The sequence below is a fragment of the Danio rerio genome, chromosome 25 (assembly GCF_049306965.1).
Source record: "Danio rerio strain Tuebingen ecotype United States chromosome 25, GRCz12tu, whole genome shotgun sequence".
Lineage (NCBI taxonomy): Eukaryota > Metazoa > Chordata > Actinopteri > Cypriniformes > Danionidae > Danio > Danio rerio.
The window spans coordinates 22,315,293-22,343,228 of record NC_133200.1 but is presented as its reverse complement, the minus strand read 5'-3'; the positions used below and the strand labels follow the sequence as shown (position 1 = coordinate 22,343,228).

The following is a 27,936-nucleotide window of genomic DNA, read 5'->3' as shown; positions in this document are numbered from 1 at the left end:
TTGCGTACTACGTCATAGAAACAGGGAGCACGTCAGGGCGTGTACGATAGTCGCGTTTAAATCAGGTTCTAATCTATAATTTTACAGTCCAACGCAGGGGTGCTCAAATCTTTTTCCTATGAAAGGTCAAAACCAAATGTCATTGAGAGCCGTGTGCCGAAGGTAAATATACCAAATTATATTACATTAAAGTTGCCAACGTGTAATTTCTAGATTTATTTCATAATATTTAAAAATTATCAGAAAAAATCACTTTGAATTGTATTAACTAATGCAGTATAACTTTTAAAATGATAACTTATTACAATAAAAGCATAATTGCATTTATAATACAGTGAAGTTCAATGCTGAATGAATTTAGCTTTGACTTGATTTGCTAACCAAAGTCTCTGCATTGTCGGATGACAGTATCCATCTATTTGTTAGAAATGATAGATTAGTGTTTCACTGCATTCGCAAAATCAGAATTAAAGTAAATATATTCTTACATTTTTAAAATATATTTAAAGGATATTTGAAGTCCAGTCTAATAGTTACTGCCTAAATTGTCGTCAGTATAGCATATCATTGAATAAATGCATGTCATAGTTCTTATTGAGAACAATTCATCTGTGCACTTAAAAAAAAAATTGTGATTCATGTTTTTATTTTGTCCTGTTTATTTATGCTTTTGAATTCGATTACGGGACCTTGATTTTTCTTCTGACAACCTTTATCCTTGAAAAGTTAAAAAAGTGTCTTTTATTAATATCTTAGTTTAAAGTGATGCATTGTCAGGGTTAGTGTTGTATATTACGATACAAACACCTAGCAATAAACTGCTTCACGTTTTCTGTTATATTACAGACTTGTTTTTCTATATGTTAGTTCTTATAGGTAAAATGTCAATAAAATGTCAATAAAAGTCACCGTCAAACTTTAGGGTTAAATTTTCTACATCAAAAATCAACAAAACAGAGATCAATGATACAATTCACACGCCTAAATAAATAAAAAAGACTTGTGAATCACAAAATACAGAAACTGGTATTTAAGAAATGTTTTACAGTGTTTATGTTTATTTATTTTTAATTCATTGAGAAATATTTAAGAATTTTACACCACAAAAGTTACTAAAATTTGAAAATGTTCCTATATTTTAAAAAGTTTTGCATACAAATGACAATCAATTTGTGTTAATTGTAGAAGCTGGCTCCCTGGCATGACGCAGCAGGTAATACAAGCAGCAATTTTGCATTGCACAACTTAAAAAAAGGTATATTTGTTTATCAAAATATTCTGAAACCACAGTTTCTCTGTCACAGACTATCACCTGTCTTGATTGTCTGCACTTGCTCTGTATTAAAATATACAGTGCATTCGGAAGTATTTATTGAGCTTCACTTTTTCCACATTTTTCTTTTTACAGCCTTATTACAAATTGGATTAAACTCATTTATTTCCTTAAAATTCTACACACAATACCCCATAATGACAATGTGACAAAAGATTTGTTGAAAATGCTGCAAATTTATTAAAAATAAAAAACCCTGAAAAAAAATCACATGTACAGAAGTATTCACAGCTTTTGCCATGAAGCTCTAAATTGAGCTCAGGAACATTCTGTTTCCACTGATCATTCTTGCGATGTGTCAGCAGCTTAATTGGAGTTCACCTGTGGTAAATTCAGTTGATTAGACATGATTTGAAAAGGCATACACCTGTCTACATAAGGTCCCAAGGTTGACAGTGCATGTCAAAGCACAAACCAAGGATGAAGACAAAGGAATTGTCTGTAGATCTCAGAGACAGGATTGTCTCAGGCACAAGGCTGGGGAAGGTTACAGAAAGATTTCTGCTGCTCTGAACGTTCCAATGAGCACAGTGGCCTCCATCATCCGTAAGTGGAAGATGTTTGGAACCACCAGGACTCTTTCTTGAGCTGGCCGGCCATCTAAGCTGAGTGATCGGGGAGAAGGGCCTTAGTCTGTGAAGTGATCAATAACCCAATGGTCACTCACACACAGACCAGAACCTTATAGGACAACTATATTAGTAGCAATTGGAGTGAATGTCAGGCGTTACCTATGGTGAAAACCAGGCACCGCTCATCAACCAGGCTAATACCATCCCTACAGTGAAGCATGGTGGTGGCAGCATCATGCTATGGGGATGTTTTTTAGCAGCAGAAACTGGAAAACTAGGCAGGATAGAGTGGAAGATGAATGCAGCAATGTACAGAGACATCCTGAATGAAAACCTGCTTCAAAACGCTCTTGACCTCAAACTGGGGTGACGCTTCATCTTCCAGCAAGACAATGACCCAAAGCACACCGCCAAAATATCAATGGAGTGGCTTCACAACAACTCGGCGAATGTCCTTGAGTGGGCCAGCCAGAGCCCAGAACTAAATCCTATTGAACATCTCTGAAGAGATCTAAAAATGGCTGTACACTGTCGCTTTCCATCCAACCTGATAGAGCTTGAGAGGTACTGCAAAGAGAAAAAAAATTCCCAAAGACAGGTGTGCCAAGCTTGTAGCATCATATTCAAAAGGACTTGAGGCTGTAATTGTTGCCACAGCAAAGGCTGTGAGTAATTATGTACATGTGATTTTTCAGGTTTTTTTTTTTTTTTTTTTTTTTGAGAAAATAAATTAATTTAATTCAATTTGGAATAAGGCTGTAACATAAAAGAATGTAGAAAAAGTGAAGCACTATTAATACTTTTCAGATGCACTGTGCATGTGTGCAGGCACATAGTGTTCCTTTATCTTTGTACTGGCATGCATAAAACAACAATTAGTCACTTACACAGAATCCTTTGAACATTTTGTTTTTTGAGTGTCATGATGCGAAAACCACAAACTGTTTCTGTTTGTTGCTTAAAATGTACCTTTAGTCAACTTCAAAAATCCCACATTCATCTGCCTCCATTTTGGAGAGCAACTTTAACATGCAGTCATCAACTCTTTCATAGAACTAATGCATTCTACTTTTTTGCGCTAGTCTATGATGGGATTGTTTGAAATTAGATTGCCACAAATAACAAAGCAAACTTTTGTGAAAATGAACAAAAAATGACATTGATAAACTAGAAAAACACTCTGAAACAAAAAACAACTAATTAGGAAAGAAGTGTTCATATAAGCTGCATTCTCAGTTCAGTTTTGAACACGCTGCCAAAGTTTTTGTTTTTCAAGATTTTGTTTGCACTTTGCAAATTTATGTTTACCATTCTAGTACAGAACTCTACTCTGAAGCAGAATTTTTTTATGTGCGACACTCTCTACATCCAGGACCGAGAGCTGAGAATCAAAATCTCAGTCGGTGTAGATTACCTCAGGAGAGATCCGTGCCACAATGGCGAAGGTAATTTGTGAAGATTTTTATTTTTTTTGGTTGAAACTTTCAACAACAACACAATAAAAATTGCTCTTAGCAAAACTGAAGTCAGAAAAGAACATGAATAACTGATAATAGTATGGTGAGTAGTGTATGTGTGTGAATGCAAGAGTGTATGGATGTTTCCCAGTGTTGGGATGCAGCTGGAAGGGCATCCGCTGCGTAAAACATATGCAAGATGGCAGTCCATTCCAGTGTGGCAACCCCGATTAATAAAGGGACTAAGCTGAAAATAAAATGAATGAACTAGTATTATTACACCAATGCTAAACGGTGGCACTTTTAGCCTTCTAGTTGGAAGACAAATTGTTTTCAGATCTACACATATCTACAGAGCTCAATAGCCTTGTTCTGGATGATAAAACTCCACTATAGTTTTAAAATTAATAATTATTTTTGAGCTCAGATATATTTTCTTTTGTTGAAGCCATGTTTGCATGTAGGCAACTTATTTTTATTCATTCATTTCCTTTCCAGCTCAGTGGAATGAACCACCAACTTATCCAGCATATGTTTTACGTTGCAGATGCATTTCTACATAGAGTTTGCATGTTCTCACCGTGATCATGTGGGTTTCCTCCGGGTGCTCCGGTTTCCCCCACAGACCAAAGACATGCGCTATTGGTAAATAGGATGAACTAAATTGGCAGTAGTATATGAGTGTGTGTATGTGAATGTGAGAGTGTATTTCGTGAGTTGTGTGTTTCCCAGTACTGGGTTGCGGCTGGTAGGGCATCTGCTGCGTAAAACATGGTGGTTAATTCCGCTGTGGTGACCCCTGATAAATAAAGGGAATAATCTAAAGGAAAATGAATGAATGAATGTACTATATTTGCTTGTTTATCAATAAACTTAAAGTTTGTGTATCCTACTCATTTTAATTATATTGTTTCATTTGTAAGGTTGGTTTTATTTTTGCCTTATACCTGGTTCCCAGAACATTTAATGTTGGTTTCTAAGACAGAACGGCACATTTTCCTTTAGGTTCTTTTTAAAGTTTTTACAACAACAAAAAATTAATACTTCCTCCAACATTCTGAAATGTTAGAATACAACTAAACACACACACACACACACACACACACACACACACACACACACACACACACACACACACACAACAAATAACGTTATAGAATATACTTATTTGCTTACCATAAAACAAAATAACCAAATAAAACCAAACAGGAACCATTAGTTCACCATTACAATTTAAAGGACACCTAATTTACCCCTTTTTAAGATTTAAGATGAGTCTTTTGTGTCTTCAGAAATTTTCTGTAAACTTTTAGCTCAAAACACCCTTCAGCGTAATTATTATAATTTTCAGAATATTGGATTTTTTTGCTCTGAACACAGTGTAGCTGTTTTTGTTGCCTGTGCCTTTAATGCTAGTTCTCCCCGCCTACGTTCCCATGTGCCTGTCAGAGTGTGCCTCAATCTCCAACTCGGCTGCATCAGATAAACAGCACAGTGGCAGACATGAAGGAAGCAGATCTGTTGTAACGCTTGAGAGAAATGCTACAGTAAGAACTTTCCCAATGATTATTTGATGTATTTGTTGTGGAGTTGCAACAATGAGTCACACACAATGACAATGTTGTTACAAAGTTCATGCACGCACACACAGACACACGCACAGCACGTTTGTTTAACTTAGCACTGTTTTTGCACAGCAAATGTGATATGTGACATTTAAGCTTGTAAAACTTTTTCTTGATTACATTTGATTATGATCACAGTGAGCTGAACAGATCTATTAATCACAGTTACTTTGCGCACGTCCTGTCTTGTGGATATGATTATATGTGTCACTACAGAGACATATTAATAAGGGGCTGTCAATCAATTTAGTGGGTGGAGAAAACCACACTCTACGTCACGTTGTGGTGGGCTTCTAGGCCCCATTTACACTGTCAGGTCTTGATGCCTAATTCCGATTTGTTGCCTATATCAGATTTTTTTTGTCTGTCCATTTACTTGTTCTTTTAATTGTGACCCATATCCAATTCATGTTTACACTTGCCATAGAATTTACGATGTCCTGCATGCATAAACGCGGGTTTAGCATCTGTGCCACACTAGCCACGATGGAAGAAATGTTCTTGTTTTTAGCTCTGTGAAATATGTGAAGTGTAGTATAAGCAGTGAATGGTTAGGCCAGATTTACCCATGCAGTTTATATAATGGTATGGCCCTAATGTGTGTATGTAGTGGAAGATGTAGCCTTTGCCTGTGTGCGCACTGGTGTTGGAGGGAATAAAGTTGTTATATGTGTAGCCCGCAGTGCGTGTATTAATAGTGACAAAAAGCTAAAGTTACAACACAAAGTTCGCCCAACTTTAAAATGATTTTGAGGCGGAGGAGGTGGGAAAGGGCCATCATCGCAGTTTGCGCTTATGGTTTATTTGCAGGATGATGTCATCCACCATTCCGAGGAGAGAGAGATCCCAGGTCTGGTGGGAGCAAATTGTGGTGACTGACCACTTTCCTCCTCCATGTTTCCTCTGTAGTTGTTGTTTACCGCGTCGGCATCTCCACACACACTCTTCCTTCTACGTCATTAAGCCACAGAGAAGCAACACATTTTCGCAAGTTTAATGATGTACAAAACGGAAGGCCCAAATAAACCCAATCTGCCTGTTTACATGACAGTCGCATTGTCACATATCCGATTTATATCTGATTTATTTCCACATATGAAGGAGGCCTGAAAATGATCTCTGAATATCCGAATGCATACGTTTTTTTCATGTTTACACGGTCATAGAACAGATGCGATCTGTGTCACATATAAGCCAAAAATCGGAATTGGGTCACATTTAACTGGCAGTGTAAACAGGGCCTAAATGCGAGGGATTTGGATTCTATTTTAACGTCAGGAAAACTGACTTGTTGTCTTTTTATCACCCTAATATGACTGTGGACACACTATACCTACTCACAGTTCTGTCTGAACATCTTACAAAAGATGATTTTCATCATAGGTGCCCTTTAAATTCCTTTGGGGAAAAATGAATGGAGAAATAAGTTGAGAAGAAGAAAAAATAAATTGAGAAGAAGCACTGCTGAAATAATGTAAAATTGTATTTAAAACATTTGAGTTCTCTACTCCACCTCTTCAAGATTATTTATTGGTTTGCAAAAGAACATCCCCGTCACTGTCAACTCAGCAGGGATTATCTCAATATAAATACGGGATCCGAATAAAGATTGCAGTCTGCTTGCAGCCTGCAGTCACTGAATGGTTTGAATATGGATTGAGCATTAACCATTGAGCTCATAAATCATTTCCTGCGTTCGCTTTTATTAAAAATGACGAGACCCTAGTTTAAATGAGCATTTTCCAGTTTCATTTAAAGCACATTTTGACCCTTCGCACAATGGCGCGCGCGCACGTGTTCGGGCGTGAACGCGCCCACAGTCTGGACTGGCGTCTGGTCAGACAGTCTGCAACTCGGGAAGAAGCGAATAGGAGGGGCGAGAATTGGGAATGCCACAGGAATGATCCATTAACCCCGCACAGCCCAACATCCGCATGTATGGATTAGTTACTCCCGAAGTGTAATCCATCATCTCTATTGTATCCGCGCGCATTGAACTTCCTTCAGTATCTCCGACTGCTCACATTCACTTTGCACGCGGAGCACATGACGGTGAGTTCAAAGATTGTTACCGTTTGCGTGGAGTCTGAAAATAAATCGGGGTTTAATGTAATGTTTCGTTTTCCCCCGGATGAATGGTGCATTGTTGCGTTGTTTATGAATAACAAACGTGCCATGTTCACCACAAGGTACATTGAGTACCCAGTGCGTCAATCCCGCCATGAATAACTTACAGCTATACTGATGGAATATGTGAGCAACTGAAAATGATGCGGATTGTTTGATTCCTGACTACGTTTAACTGTGCATTCAAGCGATATCTGTCAGTCCAGCGTGGAAAAAGATGCCCTCTCCTCTCAGATATCCTTCTCGGGTGTTACCCAGACGTTGTCGTTTTACCTGTCTGCACTTTAAAAAGGGAAATGGACTCCTCCTGCTCCGGTAAAACACCGTGGCGCGTGTCCTGGCACGTTCACTGAACAAAGGGAAACTGACGCGATGCTTCAGGGAAAGTGGAACATAAAGCAAAGTCACGTATTTGGGTCGAGGCTGTTGGGATGCGTTTGTGTGTTTTTAAGAGCCTAGAAAAAGCTCTTACGGCCGCGTGAGCAAATGATGACAGCCTGATGCAAGACAAGTCTTTTGTTTTAGTAGCCTATTTCTTTTGCGATGCTCTTTTCTAGATGCTCCGGCAGGGGGCGCGAGCTGTGTTGTGTTGCTGAGGAACACATGGAGAATGAATAACGTAAACAAGCACATCGATCCGTCATTTAACAGCAACCGAGATGAATGAGACGGGCGGAATTATCGGGGGAAAAGAGTTTACATTTGTGATAAATGGTTGTAATACGATCTTATTTTCTAAAATTTTTCGCTATACGCTTGCATCAGGGAGTTAGTAAAATTTAAAGGGAGAGTTCTACTAAAATATAATTATATATATTTTTGCACTAGCACCTCATTTCGTTCAAAATTAAACGTTTTAAAGACTGTGTTGGTCACCATTATCTTTAAAAAAAACATTAAATGGAAACTGGTGCTGTAAAGTGCATGACCACATTCAGACAGATTCGTAAACAAATGGATAAACTGACGTTATTTAAACTGTGTTTTGTTAATACATGAAGTAACATCGCAGTGTATAAGTGATTATGGATGAATGTTCATGTGCCCCTCATAATGTTTCATCCAAATAATTTCCGCTCTCGGATACAAAAAGAAAATCCTTTCTTTATGACGTGTACACTGGCCTGAGGGTGGAGCAACCTGTCACTCACATCTGAGATATTACAATATGAAACTAGACAGTAAAGTTCGTCGAGACAAACTTTGAGGCTGGCTTGACAAAGCCTGTTGGGAATAGTTTATTTAGATAAAAACAGTTTGAAAAAGTATAAATAACATATTAGCATGATTCTAGCAGGGATTAGCATGAATTAGCATGTTATTAGCATGATTCCAGTACAAATTAGCATGTTACTAGCATGATTCTAGTATGAATTGGCGTGTTATTAGCATGATTGTAGTGTAAATTAGCATGTTATTAGCATGATTCTAGCATGAATTAGCATGTTATTAGCCTGATTCTACCATAAATTAGCATGTTATTAGCATGAATCTAGTACAAATTAGCATGTTATTAGCATGATTCTAGCATGAATTAGCATGTTACTAGCATGAATTAGCATGTTACTAGCATGATTCTAGATTTATATTTTATAACATACAACAGTCCCGACTCCTCCTAAATAATTCAACATAGTGGTTAAAACAATATCACCCGGTTTAGTTAACCCAAGGCAGGGCAGGGCAAGTCTATTTATATAGCACAATTTATACACAGCGGCAATTCAAAGTGCTTTACATAAACATGAATAAAAGAGACAAGTATAAGAAAATAACAACAAATAGTAATGATTAAAACTGATTAAAATGTGTTAAAACAGGTTATAAAATAATGAAGAAAAGTAAAACATAATAGTGCGATCTGTCGGACGCAGCACAGTGCTCATTCAGTAAAGGCACAGCTAAACAGATGCGTTTTCAGTCTTGATGTGAATGTGCCTAATGTTGGAGCACATCTGATCATTTCTGGAAGCTGGTTCCAGTAGAGAGGGGCGTAGTAGCTGAAAGCTGATTCACCCTGCTTTTACTGAATTATTGGAATTTCTAGTTTATATGATCCTAAAGATCTGAGATATATCTGTTGGGTTTGTATTCAGTGAGCATATCTGTAATGTATTGAGGTTATAGGCCATTTAGTGATTTATAGGCAAGTAATAATACTTTAAACTCTATTCTGAATTTAACTGGGCGCTAGTTTAATGACCTGAGGACAGGTGTGATGTGCTCTGATTTTCTGGTTCTGGTCAGAATCCCTTTGACCAGGTTCCTTTCCTCTGGTTCTGGTAAGAAAGAAGCATTCTGGATGAGCTGCAACTGTCTGACTGACTTTTTGGGAAGGCTCGTGAGAAGTACAGTAATCCACTCTGCTGCTGATAAAAGCATAGACAAGTTTCTCTAAGTCTTCACTAGAAACCAAGCATCCAATTCTTGCAATGTTTTGAGACGATTGTATGCTGATTTACTGACTGCTTTGACATGACTATTGAAACTCATATCTGACTCCAGAACTACACCAAGATTCTTGACCTTATTTTTTGTTGTTTGACCCTTAGAACCAAGTTAAAACCTAGTTACTCTAGATTTAATCCAAGGAGCTCAGTGGATATTCATCCTCCTTTGCTATTAGAAGGTAATGTAACAATGGGTTTCTGCGTTAAACTTTTCAATTTAAAAGGAAAATTTCTTCTAGGAGAAAGTTTTACTGGAGGTCCTTGGTTTAGGGTATAAACTGGCTTTTACCAGGGAAATATTACATTTTCCAACAAGGCAAAAGAAATTTGACATAAAATTTGTCCGTTAAATTCTAGTATTTCTAAATTTTTGGACATCGACAGCTCCTGTTCTTCCTGCAAACAAGCAGAGATGAAATTAGTACATATACATGCCAAATTTTTTGTTCACATTCAGAAATTCGCAAATAATTACCCATCCTTTCCTTCTCAGTTAGAAAAAAATTTAACTCCCTCCTAAAATCACTTAATCTTATTAAGAATAAAAACCTAAGATTCCTGATATATTATACAGATGTTTTTAAAGAAGATCCTCGTTTTTAGTTGATTTCCCAATGGTTATTTGGTTAAGTGTCATTTTAATTTCATTTCTTTGTCTAATTTTGTTTGTTTAATTGAGTAATTTTATTATTATTATCAATACTATAAAATTATTATTTTTATTATTTTTTATTTATTTTATTAGTCATTTGTTTCCCTTTCTCTCTATTGATATGTTATTTGTATGCATATGTGATTATTGTTTTTCTTATGACCATGTATATTATTGACCTCCTAAAGACCTATCTGTGATCCCTTGGACTTTCTGAGGTTCTTATCAGTTCAAGCTATAAAAAATAACAATAACAGAAACAAAAAGCCTGTCACTCGCATGAGTTCAGTAAAATGCGAACCACACCAAATCCTGTCTTTCTAGATGGACAAATCAAGTCTTTTTTTATTCAAGAATCATTTTGGAGATATAAATAGATATTACAGTTTCTGTTTTCTGCCCACATTGGTGGGTGGAAGGTCACCTTTTTCATTAGTTTGCTTGTTATTACCCATTCATGCTTTAGTTAAATTACATTTTGCTTATTGATTTTTGTGGATTAATTGATTGCAGTTTGATAAATAATAAGCTGATTCGGATCTACAGTAATCTTTAATTGGTAATCTTTAATCAACATTTCAACAGACATGTGATTGAAAATGCTTAATTTTTAAGATACAAATGTGAATTTCACATAAAAATAAAATAAAAACCATTAGAACATTGTGATATATTTTGCTGACCTAATTACTTACATTATCCCAAATATTTCAAAGAATGTTCACTCCAGAGAAATAAACAATTTTAACTAGTAACACGGACCGTGTCCTGTGTCATCATTCTAATGAGGTCATACATGCTCGAATTTTAGTTTGGTTTTTATAGAAAACAGGAAAACACCAAAGATGCTTTAATATGTTGTGAGTTTTATTAGATTTATTAGTTTTATTGCACAGAACAGCATTATAACAGAACCATAAACTGTATTTAGCATGATGAAATAGCTTTGTAATATAATGAAGATCACAACTCCCATGATTCCACACTCAGTCACGACATCATCAAAATACGCCTTTATTTGTCAATAGACACTGTCTAGCTGCCAAAATTACAAACTGTATCTCTAACTTCCATGCATAACCATAGGTTTCTTTTAAAATACACACATACTTAGTGATGTGTGATCTAATTTGACTTTATTTGTCATGAAAAGTGTCTTTTGAACACTTATGCTTGATTCACACCAAAAACAGAATTAAGTATTTGCACAAGTAAATAACTTAAAGTCTATGCAAATGCAAGAAGAGAGGTGAATTACCCAGCATGAAAGACATGAAATAGATGACTCGTTTCTCAAGCAAAAATATTATGTGAGGGGAAAAACATCCTATGAGTAAACAAGAGCAAGTGACGTGGTGTCTGTGTTTGGTGTAAACTAGGCCTGGGCGATTAATCGAAAGATAATCCAAATCAACATTTAGAACCTATAATTAGTCAAAATTTTCCACGTCAGTTTTTGCTATTTCTTTCCCTCTTGTGTGTGGAGTCTCACGGCCCCATTCTGTTAAGGCTGATTTATACTTATTATATTATAGTTTATACTTATATTGTTATGATTTTATGCTTTTGCCAATCGCACGCCTACGGTCCGGCGCAGCCTCCGCATACACTCGCACCCTTATAAAAAAAACCTTAGCTACACATCACAACTATTAGAACTACACGTTACTATCACAAAACCTGTCACTATATGAAACTTGTAAATAAAATAATCTTTCATTAATCGCAATTAAGTAAAAATGTTCAATTAATCAAATCACCCAGCCCAAGTGTAAACTTAGGATTACATTGTCTATTAGTATGCTTAAGGGGGTCGCACACTGGATGCACTACTCGGCACCACACACATAGCGCCATGCATTTTAGAATTGTAAACAGATTTCTATCAGGGTACGCTCACCAATGCCGCAAGTCGAGAGCCACAGAGCGCCATCGAAATAGCTTCATATTAAATAACATTCGAATACGTGCGCTTGTTGTGCTATACTTCCAACTGTCATGTGTGCGGCATGTCGTGGCACTGAGTGGCAAATCCACTGTGCGACACCCTTTAGGCCCTGTCCACACAAACAGGACTTTTCAAAATCGCAGTTTTTTTTCTATGCATTTTGGCCATTTGTCTACACCAGGGGTGTCCACACTCGGTACTGGAGGGCCCCGCAAAGTTTAGTTCCAACCCCAATCAGACACACCTGGGCTAGCTAATCAAGCTCCAAAGCTGCTGTCACACTGGGCTTTTCCTCCCATAGACTTCCATTCATACACACGCGAATGCGTCAGACCAGAAACGCAGGGTCATGCGTTAAGTTTCGCAGGTTGCTGCGGTGCAAAGTTCAAGCTTGGTGAACTCTGACCTGCGAAATCGCATCACTTGACTGCGTGAGACCAATCGAGGATCAAAACATGATCTCTCTGGACAGAAATTTAAACCACGAAGCAATCGCTTGCTTTTTTAAATGTCTAATTATCTTGTTTAATCCCGCCCCTTTCGCAGCGCAGCACGACAGAATTTTGCATTATCAAACGCCAGTGTGACCGCAGCTTTACTAAGCTTTCTAGAAACATCCTTGCAGGTGTGTTGAGGCAAGTTCAGATCAGTGCAGATGATATTATATTTCCTACATATAAATTATGCACATTATTTTGATGCTCTTCTGGGAGGATTGTTTAGGTATAATTTAGCGGGTCAAGCCCCCTGGAAATCACTTCAGTGGGTCTGACAGTTACACTTCTGCTTCAACACACTGCTCATTATGTCTCCTGCTTTATTTTTGTCATCAGAAGCACCAGAGATGTTCTGAATAAAAAGAGGATCTGGCAACCTTTGGATAACAATGCTGGAGAACTTGAGTGGAGGCCACAGCGATCGACCCTCCTCTAGATCCTCCTCCACCTTCAGCTTCTCCAGCCTGTTCGCTCTGCCGCACCACCTTCACATGGATGGAAGCAGTCATCCATTCAGGAGGTACAGCAGATGTTGCGAGTGGAGCCATCACACATTCACATCCGCCTATACATACTCACATCCTGTTATTTGTTTGTGATGTCCTGTGGTTTCCTTTGTTAACCTCTATGCTAAATAAGCCACATTCAAAAATATACCAGTGTGACCAACTGCTGAGGAGACCCTGTTTGTGTTTGTGATGAGAAAAATGACTCACTTCCCAGAACCAGAATGAGTTAGTTAAAATGAATGTCAGATCAATGAGTGTTGACAGGAGCAGGGGGAAATGGATCAAATTTTTCCAGGCTAAAATCAATAGAGAACTGTCAGCGCCATACATGACACATGCTATGAAAGCTAATAGATTTATTGATTTTTTTTATATAAGAGTATGCAAACAAAATAATGTTATTATTTATTATTAGCTTATTGTTGCATTATTATTGTGAATAAATTTTATATTTGTTGGGCAAAGATTAATCGCATCCAAAATATAAAGGTTAGTTTTTACAGAATATTTGGTGTGAACTGTGTATAATTATTATCTCTATATATAAATACTTTTTTATTTATTCTATGATTAAATATTGCAATATGTACATAATTTCACTACAAGACTTGAATAACTATTTGGAAATATTTTATAATTTTAGATTGATTGGGATTCTGTAGGGGAGTACATCTGGTTAAAATATATGAAAATAATCTACAAGCATAAATGCATGCAATAAAGAGAAAGATACTAATTAAATAAACAGCGTTTTATTGTTTTTTGATGAGTTGAACTGTATTCAGGTGTACAGTAAATAAATAATCAAAGATAAAATGATCCTGCACATATTTTTGTTTTATAAATAATTAATTCGTTATTAATTTGTCAAAGTTACAAACGGTACAATTTCTTAGGTCTGAACGCTTTTAAAACCCTCACAATCACAGGCTTCAAGCACACTAACGAAATTATAAATTATAATCCAGACTCAACATGGCTGATGCGATATATTGTGTATTATGTGTTTGTGTGTGTGTGTGTGTGTGTGTGTGTGTGTGTGTGTGTGTGTGTGTGTGTGTGTGTGTGTGTGTGTGTGTGTGTGTGTGTGTGTGTATATACACATATATATATATACAGTTGAAGTCAGAATTATTAGCCCCTCTTTGAATTTATTTTTCTTTTTTAAATATTTCCCAAATGATTTTTAACAGAGCAAAGAAATTTTCACAGTATGTCTGATAATATTTTTTTCTTCTAGAGTATTCTTATTTGTTTTATTTTGGCTAGAATAAAAAGAGCTTTTAATTTTTTTATTAAACATTTTAGGGGCAATATTATTAGCCCCTTTAAGCAATTTGTTTCTCGATAGTCTACCGAACAAACTATCGTTATACAATAACTTGGCAAATTACCCTAACCTGCCTAGTTAACCTAATTAACCTAGTTAAGCCTTTAAATGTCACTTTAAGCTGTATAGAAGTGTCTTGAAAAATATTTAGTGAAATATTATGTACTGTCGTCATGGCAAAGATAAAATAAATCAGTTATTAAAACTATTATGTTTAGAAATATGTTGGGGAAAAAATCTTCTCTCCATTAACAAATTGGGGAGGACACAGGGGCCAATAATTCATGGCGGCTAATAATTCTAACTTTACCTGTGTGTGTATGTATACATATATGTGTGTGTATCTGTGTGTTTGTTTGTAGTTCTATTATATTTTATATAATTAATGCAATATTTAGTTTAATCTAAATAAATATACACAAAAATGTTTTACTAAATGAATACTAATTATACTATTTTATTTAAATATTACATAAATAATTTGTAATGTTTTATTTTATATAAATTTTATATACATATATATATATAATTATATATATATATGCAAAGTTTCAGAGTGCAGCCAACAATAATACAAAGCTCCTGATTTTGATTTTCAGCAGCTCACACTGAACAGGAGCCGCCGCCTGTCACTCCCTTGCACTGGGAGTGAGAAAGAAAAGGGAGTTTTTGTGTTGCATAACCATTAAACAAGATCAATGTATCCTTGTGTGTTTGTGTGCGTGTTTGTATGTGTTTTACAGAGAGAGAGTGAGTGAGGAAAGGATGGAAATGTAATGTCAGGAGGAAGGAAATTGGTTGCTCAACAATAAAACTGTAGTTTCCTCCATCTGCATCTGTCAAGCTCCTCCTCTTCTCTCACTTGTTGTTGTTGTTGCCGCTCTAGACTAACTGTACTGTACGTGTGTTTATTGCTCTCTTTCACCATGAGGACTCTGTACCGGCTGAAGTTGGTCAGTTCTCCAAATCTGAGTCAGCTGGGCAAAAGTGAGAAGGCTTCACTGGAGGAGAGAGGATCAGGTCCAAACGCCACATGGAACAGGTTAGCGGGTGTTTAATAGGCAGCTCATTTCTTAACTGAGATGCATGTTTATGTCACTAAACTGGGCTGTTTTTCACATCCAAAACAGTACTATAGAGGAGTATATTTTAATTTATAATTAATAGGTACGTTTTATTAGATTTTTTTTTTTTTTTTTTTTTTTTACAAAATAGTTTTTTTTCTCGTCTTTCAATTTTTGTTTCTCCCCTCAATGTACAACAATCTTGTGTTTTATTGTTGTATACTTATACTAAATATGATATTGTTTTATTAATATGTTTTCATTGTATGCCATTTTATAGAAAAAATAAAAGTATATATATAACTGTTGTATATAAAGCATAAAATAAAATAATACGTTTTTTTACTCACTAAAATTAATTTTAAAACGAATAAAAAATATAATTATGGATAAGTTTTAATTTTACAATTAATAATAATATATTTTAAAATAATAATATTTTATTAATTACAAATTGACTGTTGTACTGTTATATTGACTGTTATAGCTGATTTATTTGTTTATTTGTCTTTACATTGTTTTATTATTTTAATTATTTAATCAAGTCTTTTATTGGTCTCATTATTGGTTGTTCGCTTATTGGTCTTAATTAATTATTGGTCTCACTTTGCTCCAATTCAAGAGCAAGGTTAGAGGTTTTTTTTTTTTGCCCTACTCTTCTGATGTATCGTACTTCCGTTTTTTAAATGCTACCTCCTGTGACCTGTCTTTCCCTGAAAATTGTAATGTTTGTGTACGGTCGGGGGGGGTTCAGTTTTACTATACAAAAGTGTATGTGACAAATAAAGGCCTGATTTGATTTGATATTTTGCTCCCTTTTTTTACTGTAATGCATCTGTTGTTTTACTCTTGTTTGTTTGGCATCCTTATTACTTTTCATATTTAATTAAAATCCATCTGTTTGGAAAAAGTGATCTTATAAAAAATGCCACAAGGAACAGGCTTATACATATGTTTTATCTGCATATCATAAACATTTGTGTCTGTCATTTTATTGCAGCATTCACAACGCAGTTATTGCTGTTTTTCAAAAGAAAGGACTGGCAGACAATGAACTCTATACACTCAACGAAGGCGTGAGGTGAGAAAAAAACAAGATACTGAGCTAATGTTTATTTTCATAAAAACAGATAATGGGTTTTGTGAATAATTAATTTGTAGCATAATAAAGCTGTCTATGTGCAGCCGTGTCTAAAATGAAAAATGTCTGAGGATCACATTATCAGCACTGAACAGTTGTCAGAGGACGCATGGTTTCAGTTTGCTGTTACGTAACTATTAAAGTTGTGAAGCAATAACAACCCAAAAAGATGAAAAACACACTGTATTTCACCCCAAAATGTAAGGAGCTATGGTTGATATGTTTATCCTAATTAAGTACGTTTTCCACTCATTATCATTATGGCAATGTGTTTTCACTTTCCATTTTACTTCCTAATGTTAGAAACCTTATTTTAAATATGTAATTCTTATGTTTATGCCAGAATTGTATATATTTTTATAAGGATATATTACCAATAATTTATATATATTAACAATAATACAGATATATTACAGATATTAACATTCATAGCACAACCTTGAAGTACAAGTGTGTGTGTGTGTGTGTGTGTGTGTGTGTGTGTGTGTGTGTGTGTGTGTGTGTGTGTGTGTGTGTGTGTGTGTGTGTGTGTGTGTGCGCGTGTGTGCGTGTGCGTGCGTGTGTGCGTGTGCGTGCGTGTGTGCGTGTGTGTGTGTGTGTATGTGTGTGTGTGTGTGTGTGTATACATACACACACACACATGCTGTATATGCATATTAATAAAAGCGATGTGTTTGCTACTTTTGTATTTTTGTCATATTAGTTCAGTAAAATCGATGTCCATTAAGACTAAAATCCCCTTTTCTTCCATGTTCAAAATAACACTTCCATCACAGAAATGTGAGGCTCTGCCATCTTGGTTCTGTCTTTTCCTCTGGAGAGCTCATTCTCTCATTAAGTGTAATTCAGCATGATTACACTAATTGTAATTCTGTAAATTAGTTTTTTAAAGCGATTCAATCTAAAAAGTAACCATTTCAACATTTTTAAAAAGTAACTTAAATATTATCACTTAACTTTTTAAGTAATGTGTTATTTTACTCATGGCATTACTTGCGTTAAATGTAATGTTAACCCAACACTGTATGTATGTATGTATGTATGTATGTATGTATGTGTGTATTTGAATAAAAGTTAAGAAAAAGCATAGAAAAAGGTACAATTTTGGGAAAAAAATTCTAAACATGTACTATGATTGAAACCTTTAGATTTGGTAAGATTATATTTAGCAAGGATGCATGACACTGATGAAAAATTACAAAAGATTTTTATACTATTTCAAGATATATTTCAACTAAATATTGTTTCTTTCATCTTTTAACTGTAATTAATGGGAAACCCTGTAAAGCACTGAAATAGAAAAATATCTTGTAATCATTTATTGCAATACATTACACAGCAGTACTGCCTTTACCATTGAGAACTACATGTACATATATATATTATAATTTGTCAATAATTTCAAATCAAAGGTTTGTTCTGAAAAATATGTCTGTAATTTCTCTTTTTTTGTTCAGGCAGCTATTAAAGACTGAGCTGGGCTCATTCTTTACAGAGTATCTTCAGGTGAGATTTGTTCTGATGTGTCATATGTTTGTTAATTGTAAATAAATTAATTTTTTCATTTTTTTATTATCAGAATCAACTTTTAACTAAAGGCATGGTCATTTTACGGGACAAAATAAGGTTTTACGAAGGTATTTCTTCAATTTTAAAAACAACACATTCTGGTACACTTGTACATTTTATTTATGCCCTGTATACAGAATTATACAGTGTTGCACAAACAATGCAGACACCTTTTTGTTTTTCTGGCTGAAATAGGTCAGAAGTTACTGGACTCTTTGGCTGAGACGTGGGACTTTTTCTTTTGTGATGTTCTCACCATGCTTCAAGCCATCTTTCACCCCGTCCAGGTACAGTCCAGTCATACAGTGAAATAAGCTGATAGGCAGCAAGTACAGTAGGGATGTATCTGGAATTTTGACCAAACATTAACATCGTGGTATTTTTGGTTTAAATAAATGTAAAGTGAAAACCACCAATAGATCATAAAATATGTCATATGTCAAATGGGGTCTATACATGCTATCAAAAATGCTGAACTTCCCACCTCTAAAGTTGTAAATTCAACCCTCTATTGTTGTTGTTGAAGCATAAACCATATAAACATTTTACCAGAACTAGATCATCAAAAAAGTTCCAGCATTAACCCTTTCATGCATACGATCACACTGGTGTGATCAATCTTGGCTGGTCCCTGAAGCATACAATCACACCGGTGTGATTAGAACGTTCAGAGTGCACTTCATCAACTACTAAAATTCAAATCTGACAGATGCGCACTGAGGCATAGAAATAGGTGCGCAGAGCTTGTTGTAAATAACAATTTATCCATGCTTTCAAACAAATAACATTTATTTTAGGTTTCAAATACACATAACCACAAGCAAAACATACCATTATAAGGTTTGTAAAATACACACGGATGTATTAGGAGATTGCAATAATAAATAATTTTTTAATATAACTAGACAATGTGCTTTGTTCATGTAGGATACACACTGTTTATGTTACTAAAATATTTTCTCTATTCCTCTCCCAGATAATGTCTAGATGGGATACAGCTGAGGCTACTCGAGTCAATATAGCATAACTTTTGGGACACTTTACAACAAATAATATTTTTACATTACCGTATGGGTTGAGGAAGGGGTAGACGGTAATAAAGTATAATTAATGCTTAATTTATTAAATAATATAAATGCTTGTTAACTTCCAAGCGCAGCTGTATCACGCTGGTGCCCATTACCCATTAGATAACAAATAATATGATCATTATTAAGCTGTTTAAAAGACAAACTATATGTTCAGTGACATTTTTGAGAATCAGAGTGTAAGAACTTTCATAATACAATCAGAAAATTTGTCAATATTTACAGAAAAGGGGAAAAAAAGAAACAAAATATGTGATAAACTTGATGCGTCGCCATGGGAAATTTAGAAAGCAATGAATTCTAAGTAACAGTCACAAAAAAGGAGGGTCTGCTGGAGTATTTAAAACTCACACGTGAAAGGGTTAAATATAACTTCAGAAGATGTTCATGTCCAGTTTCTCACTAATGCTGGGGTACCTAGAACTACCTCTAAATTAATGAGGAGCCCGGAGTCTCATCTCCCGTTTAAAAGTAATAACAACAACAAAGACGAATGACCAAGGAAATAACGTAAAGTCAAATTTATTTGACATTTAATTTTCAAAAAGGAGACAATAAAAAGCTTGCAAAGGTAAATGCCAAAGTAACAAACAAAACTCAAAAGCTAAGTTTTTAACCCTCTTACCTGCACATGAAATTAAACAAATAAAATAACATTCACTTACATCCCTACTAACCACACAACATGAGGAAAATGTTATAAAACAAAAAGGCACCCACCTCAGCACACGTGTCTCCGCATAGATCTCAAAGTCAACACTCAACATTTACTTTCAACAATTTAGCCTAGTAAATACAGCACAGTTTCTACTTCACAACACAAACCAGGAGAGAGGAGACTCTCTGAATGACATTGAAACCTATTCGGAGACAGAGGCGGAGATAAAAGAACCACAAGCAATGCACACACAATAACAAACAAAAAACTCACTACTTAGGATATTTATTTATATTAATATTTTTGTATTATTTTTTTAATTATTTAAAGAAAATACGTAACACACACGGTTAATGCTTTGGTTTATTCAGTTTGAAATTTGTTTTGCAAAGGGAGTGACATAGGCCCCGTTTACACTGTCAGATTTTTTTTTGCCTGTCCCCTTACACGTTCTTTTAATTGTGTTTACACTTGCCATACAATTAATGACATTGCACCTGCGTAAAGGTGGGTTCTATCATCTGCGCCACACTAGCCACGATGAAAGAAATTGTCTTGCTTTTAGTACTGCGAAATATGCGAAGTTCACCCAACCAAGTGATTTTGAGGCGGAGGAGGAGGGAAAGGGCCGTCATAGCAGCTTGCACCTATGGTTTATATATGTGTCTCTGGTCTGGTGGGAGATAATTGTGGCAGGCTTTAATGAGGAGCAGTGGGTCCAAAATTTTAGGATGAGCACACACACGCTTCTCCTTCTATAAACAAACCTTGGAGAAATACCACATTGTCACACGTTTAATGACGTGCAAAACGGAATCCCTCAATATATCTGATCTGCCAGTATACATGATAGTCGCATTGTCACATATCTGATTTATTTCCACATATGAAGGAGGCCTGAAACCAATCTCTAAATATCTGAATGCATGTTTTTTTTCTTTTTTTTTTCGTGTCTACACAGTCATAGAACAGATCCAAACTGTGTCACATATGAGCAAAACATCAGAATTGGATCATAAACGGGGCCATAGTGAATCATATCAAGCTCACATATTGTTAAAACAACGTATTAGCGTAAACTGAAAATCCATTATGACTGAATGTGTGTGTGATGTTAATGTTCAGGGGAAGGAGCCGTCTGTGCGTCAACTGGCCCTGCTGCACTTCCGAAACACCATCACCCTTAACATGAAGCTGGACGAGGCTCTGTCTAGACCACGAGCCCGGGTCCCGCCCTCCATCGTCCAGATGCTTCTGGTATTACAGGTATCAAAAAATTCCAGCCATTCTGTCACAAGCTACACCCAAAAATCATAGCATAGTCACTACAGGACCGGTCATTGCAGCACTCGCGTCATACTGAGTGAGACATTACTCATAAGCTTTGTGCATCTCAAGTTAAATGACTGTGATTATTGTTTTAGAAAAAAGGATGAAGTCAAAAATGTGTCATCTTTACATCTTCCAGGGGGTTCACGAGTCTAAAGGTGTGAGCGAAGAGTACCTGAAGCTGGAGTCTCTCCTTCAGAAGGTGGTGTCCCCGTATCTGGGCACACAAGGACTGTGTTCACACGAGTGTGGAGCTTCTCACTGCTCCTGCTTTATTGGTGAGAGAGGAACCGCATTTTGGACATACAATATTGCATATTATAGCATTGAAATTACATATATTGTTTTTTTTTTTTTTTTTTTTTTTTGCTTTGGTAATATTAGTTTTTATCCAGTTAAAGCTGTTTTTTTATTTTTAAAAATATAAAAAATATATTTATTTACTTGAAGCCATGGTCATTTGCACGATTTTTGAATATAAAGTTCAAAAGGACAGTATTTATTCGTAGCAAAGATGAATACTTCATCATTTTAAGTCATTTTACTTCTTTGACCTCCCGAACACACACACTTAACATCTGTTCTTTTGATATTATTTTGGTTGTATTAGGTTTATATACTGAACAGCTTAAACAGCATAGTCAGAATTACATTACAATTAAATTGTTTCATGTAGAAGTGTGAACAGAGAGTAGAGAAACTCTTCTGGTCATGTGACATTAAAACAATTTATTTAAAAGTTGTTGTTTTTTTTTTTTCATTTTAAATTTCAACAACAACAACACTTTCAAAGCTTTTAAAACAGGGTTTCTGCAGGTTTCACCAAGTCAAAGACTTTTTAATACCTTTTTAAGACCCCAATGAGTACAATTTTAAACTTGGCTAAATACCAATGATTTCTTCTAATGGCCCAGTTAGGCCAGTGGAGAAGATTTTTACTTGCCCCGTTAAAATATTCTAATGAATTATTTCTTGGCCACATATTTTTTATAATGTGTTAAAACAAGCTAACCTTGGTTTAAAATAGATTGATCTGTCCAGGTCAGTGTCCTCGTCACATATAGTCTATAAATACATGGAGAACTTAAACAAATGTTTTTGTAAGGAAGATAATTAAATTATGTTGGTAAATGGAGTCATAAAATACAGTTTTGTTAAGCTTTATTGAGATGGATAGTTGTGATTGGATTGGTGTAAGCCTTATTGGGTAACTTTACATAGCCATAGAAAACTTGTGACCAGTTTAAAATGATTTAAGACCCACAGGTCAACATTTCAGCAAATTAAAGACTTTTTAAGGCCTAAAATGTAGTTTTTGAGATTTTGAAGACATTTTATAACTCCACGGACACCCTTTAAAATGTGCATTTCTTACTGTTAAATAACATGAGCTGTAAAAGAATACAATTAGTATGATTAATCTCATGAATTCCAATCACAAAATTAAAAGGTACCAATACATAAGTGTGCAAAAAGTACCAATATGTAAAGGTTTTACAAAACAACAGATGAAGTACCACTTTAAACATCTCGCAAGAATTCATTTAACCATCAGAACTAAACTACTACAACTAAATGTAGAAAACAACTGTTTATCATTATTAACATCTTGCAACTCTTTCCAGAGCGGCGTTTGCAGTATTGCTGGTCCAAATCTGCAGATCTGCCGTCCACTAATCCAGTAGTTCGCTCCAAAAGTTACAACATCCCCATGCTGACACCCGTGGCGGAGTATGACTCTGAAGTGAGCTCAGTTGGGAGCGTGGGCATCCGGCGCCACTCAGCATGTGATGTCACTTCCTGTATAGAGCACCAGGGCTATTCGGCCCTATCTGTGGGAATAGAGACCAGCTCCACCCCCAGACTCTCACTCGATCACGACCTTATGATGCGAGGAGCCGCGGGACAACCCTCTCTTATATCTCCACCCGTGTTCATCCACACCTCCACTGGGTGTCTACACGCTCCCGACGCCCAGATTGCGTCATCCGAATCAGAAAAGGTGGTTTCGTCACCCCCGAGTTGCTCCTCCAGTCCGGAGACGATTGTAATGCAAGGACTGGATTCACTGGAATCGGATCCCGAAGGAATCTTCATTGATTTTTCCCACTGCCGCTCTGATTCTTTCGGAACGAGCAGGAAAACAAGCTGATTGTGATGATTCCATGATTATTATCTACCACTATTTTCTGTGAACTTGTGAAGTAGCTATGTTACGTGTTATTTTTTAAACTGGAGTTTTTATTCCAGCTTTGCGCAAAAACGACAAGGCTGCTTTAATGGGGAGAGGACTCGATTTAAAGTGATCTTTTTCATAACGTTCTAAAACCTGTGGATGAGTTTTTGACATTTTCTACATAGTTTTTTCATAGACGATAATAGATGTCGAATGTCTTCGTTAATTATTATTATTACGCAGTTTACTGTCTCTCACTTTGTGTTTAAATGCGCGGTTAGATTTACCTCTATTTGGTGAATTTTTGCGAGCAAAATATTATGTATTGAAATTAGAAATTTCACAAAAGATTTTGCAGTGTTGTAGGCTAGAATTGACCAGGTGTCCCATCTTTTTTTTCCCCAGAGTAGTCCTGTATTTCAGCTCTGTTTTTAGTGTCTAGACTTATTATGAAAAATCTAGTTTTGTCCCATATTTAATTCTTCATTGCTGAGCGCTAGTAGTAGTCATCGTCATCTAAAAACAACCTATTTAATGGTAGTCAGTCATGTGATAGTATACTTTAAAGAACAAAAGTTGCAGTGTGTGAAGTTGCAGTTTCATCCATCGTCAGTAATGTCTCATTTCCAGTGAGTGGTGCGGTTCAGTACAGTACGTTATAGGTAGTGCCAGACAGAATCTGCAGACATTTTTGGCAATTTCTGCACAAAATTTTGTAAAAAATCTCCAGATTTATGTGGAATGAGTATTGCAACTAAAAACTTAATATATGAAATTAATAAAAAATAACTTTTCAACTTTTATTAAATGTTTGCAATGCAAATCCAATTAGATCCACTTATTAGGTTAACAAAGTCTCTCATATAATATATCTACTAAAAGACAGAAAATGTTACTATACAAACTGTATAGTAAATAAATCATAGGAACATTTTTATATTAGTCAATAATATTAGTGAAATTGATTTAAAAACTGAATAAATATAAATGAACACACATTTACTCAAGTAGATAAAAAGACTCAATAATTCCGTGTGGGCCTAGTTATGGGTCGCCCAGTACTTTTCCTCGACCCTTACTCAGTGAGTGTGATGTATGCCAGAAAGTTTTAATTCATTTCATTGTGATTATTTCTCTAGCATCAAGAGGAAAGGCATTCTGGCCATATCGCGTCAAGTTCATGATTTCAAATATAGATGAGTACCAATCACACCCAAATAAAGAGAGGAAGCAGCGCGACTTACGCTTTCCAAACATTTACATGCGACATTTCAACAGCCCCGTAAACAACAATAGAGGACATACAGCAGATCCTCGTCTTGCATGTGGCTGGTTGTCACAAGAAGTCGACTTTATTTGAGCTTGGATCAACCATGTTTAATTGCTGCTCGCTGGCATTGTATTATTACAGTATTGTATTTTGGCTGCGTTTTTAAAAATGCAGCTTCCTGTGTTGTGTTATTGGTTGTGTTGTAAACCAATAGCATTCAGCAGCGAGTCTAGCTCCACCCTTTTGTTATTTTACTGTTGTGCTCGGTGCCCTTATGAAAGGGTCCCAAAGAAGTAGTATGGTACGCTGTTATTACATCTGACAGTAGAAGTAAAATAAATTAAACCATATTGTACTGTACCGCTCAATGGAAATTAAACATAACCGAGAGCATAGAGTCATCAGATGGAGAATTGATTTGCTATAGTTATAGCTGGATAACATGAATAGATAATAGAAGGTATGTTGAAAGAAAACATACAATTTCCGGACATTTACCGTGTTTCATATAATGGATCACTCTGTGTTTAATAAAACACTTTAAAAAAACTACATTTAACTTTATATTTACCTCAGCGGAAAGTAAAATAACACAGACAATCTATGTCGTTTGTCACCCTATGGTGTCAAGATTATTATTATTTTACACAATATATAGGCATGACGCAATACACTCCTCATTGTGTTTGCATAAAAATGAGGCAGAGGTGGGACATAGACAGTTTGTCTTTTCAGAGAGTCACTTGAAGAAAACATAATTTACTCAAGGTGTTGTTTAGCATTTTCTTGATGACTACAACCAGTTTCAAAGAATTAGTCCAAAACATCTTTAATTTTCAGTAATGTTTAACGACGCATCTTTTTTCCTTCTCTTTTGGCTTCTGTCCACACGGAGATGGCTGTTTTGTTTATGAATTCAGAGCTTTTCAAAAAATCTTTAAAATAACATTGTTTCCTGTTGGTGTAGACTGAAATCTGCGAAGCAGTCATGTGACCCATTCAATGTTGACGTTTTACTGCCATTGTTTTGGCTGCTTTTCAGTTTGATACCATTGTTAAATCTTCAGATTTCATTTCTTCAATTGGATCTGTAATTGCCGTGCAATTTTCATATTAATATGAATTAGTGTACACATAGCCATGGTTTCAAAGCAAAGCTATAAACCACGCAGCTACAATGACAACATAAAAAGGTGCACTTTCTCAAATAGCTACTATGAAGTCTGTGGCTGCGTCCGAAACCACCTGCCACTCAGTAGGTACTGCATTTAAATTTAAACATACTATTCGGCTGCTAGAAAAATACGTTCTATACAGTATGAATGCGAGTAGGATGAAGGGAACTTAGATGTAATACATCCGACATTTTGTCACGATCATTTGACCTCCCCATGTGAGTAGCGTCGCTTCACTCCCATTCATGAATTCTCTCACAGCGCATCATCGGATAGTGTAGCGTGCATCGGATGCACACTTCAGAATCTCACTGGAAGTAGTAGGTCATCCTGGGTACTTCTCGCAGACTGATTTTCGAATTTTTTGAATTCGGACATCCTACTCCGCTCGCATTTTTTTTTTTTTTTTTTTTTGCGTACTATTTATTATGGAAGTATTCGATTTTGGACTAAGTTAATGACTACAGTTTTACCACTCTTTGTTGTGTGCTGCAACCTACAGGAAAACTAGTAATGTTAATAAATACATTTTGAAAATTTTTGAGACAAGATAGGCTAGTGCACTTCAGACTGCAGCTATTCTGACAATTTAACTCTATGTAGCGTAATTTGCTGTGTGTTAATCAAAATTAAACATTTTGGTCTAAAAGTGACTCGCAAGAATTCACCAATTTGATCGCACTTTAAGTGAGCTTAACGTAATATAATGTGCGAAGGCGACAGAATCACTAAAAGTAGAAATATTGCTTCCATTTTTGTCGCTCTTGTGCACTATTTATTATCATAGGGCTTTAAACGAACTACATTTAGTGCTTTAAATCATTGGCAATCTGAGCTGCACTCTTAATGGTATGGAATGAAATGATTCTCTTTAAGTTGCGCTAAGGATAATACAGTGCAGAACATTGTACTTTTTGAAAATGTTGTCTGGCTTTCATGCTTTTTATGTGGTGATAATGAGCTGCCAGTGAGTGAACAGGGTTTGATAATTGAATGTGTTAACAAATATTTCCTTTTAGTTAGTTAGTCGATAATATAGCTTAAATAGAGAGAGGCTATGTTAGATGTAACTGGAATACGAAAGTTGGCTTACTGGCAATAAAAATTTTTTTTATAATGTGATTTTTATATCAAATGGTGTAATTTAAAAATATTCTTTTTAAATTTAGGACATAATTTAATGGGCTTAATTGAAAAATGTTTATTTAAGAAAATGAAATTGAAAGCGTAAAAATCCAATGGTGTAAAAACTGTAAGGTACTTTAAAGAGTTTTTTTTTGTTGTGATTTTTGTTTGTTATTACTGTGTATGAAATCTTTTTAACTGATCAGTTTCTCTGTAGTTTTATAGGAGTAATTTGAGCATATCTTGCATAGATTTTTAAACGAGCAACATTTTTAGACATCTAAAACGTTTACAGTGGTACTTTAATACCTTGCACTGTCATTTATGAAGTCTGTACTTTGTTTCATACTGAATTTGTTATCAGCTTTCATGTGTGCTGCTGTGGACAACCTCAACAAAATCGAATTTGTAGTAAAATACTTTTATGCTTCATGTTTACGAGTGTTTCAAAGTACAAAAGGGAACTTGTGTGAACGGCTACGTTTTAAAATGGTTCGGCGATTCTGTGCTTGATAGAGTTGAAAGTAATTTTCATTGATATGCGGATTACATGGGGGTTTGGCGGTGGAGTGGGGGGTCTGACCCCCGCTAATTACCGCTTGATCACATCTACATATGTCTTAAAAGCAAAGTAAAATTAGATTTATTTGACCTACAGTATCCTCAATAGCTAATCGGAGGTGACTGTAGAACAGAATACACTAAATTTATAAATCACTGAAAAATTTATTAGGTTTTATTATTATATTAGATGTTATTTAAAAATACATTTTTATAACGCATATGTTTTACAGAAACCAACACAAACTTACGGAAAAGGTTGACCCCCCCTATCTATGTA

At 35.6% G+C, this 27,936-nt stretch overlaps 1 protein-coding gene across 5 annotated transcripts; it reads left to right on the top strand.

Annotated features, from left to right (window-relative positions):
* Positions 1–22: 22 nt before the first annotated feature.
* On the top strand, positions 23–27,527 carry prr5a (proline rich 5a (renal)). Of its 5 annotated transcripts, none has more exons than XM_073942081.1 (12): positions 23–162; positions 1,186–1,213; positions 3,278–3,350; positions 12,998–13,181; positions 15,432–15,542; positions 16,565–16,645; positions 18,163–18,211; positions 18,285–18,342; positions 18,470–18,561; positions 21,146–21,286; positions 21,489–21,627; positions 22,975–27,527. In XM_073942081.1, the coding sequence occupies exons 4-12, from the start codon at positions 13,051–13,053 to the stop codon at positions 23,499–23,501; spliced, it is 1,329 nt and encodes a 442-aa protein (XP_073798182.1). In that variant the 5' UTR covers positions 23–162; positions 1,186–1,213; positions 3,278–3,350; positions 12,998–13,050; the 3' UTR covers positions 23,502–27,527.
* The last annotated feature ends 409 nt before the right edge of the window (positions 27,528–27,936 follow it).

Coding starts and splice junctions, on each gene's coding strand:
- prr5a (XM_073942083.1), top strand. CDS start 13,051: ATGCTGGAGAACTTGAGTGGAGGCCACAGCGATCGACCCTCCTCTAGA. Junction 15,543..16,564: donor CCAAACGCCACATGGAACAG/GTTAGCGGGTGT, acceptor ATTTTATTGCAG/CATTCACAACGCAGTTATTG. Junction 21,628..22,974: donor TCACTGCTCCTGCTTTATTG/GTGAGAGAGGAA, acceptor AACTCTTTCCAG/AGCGGCGTTTGCAGTATTGC.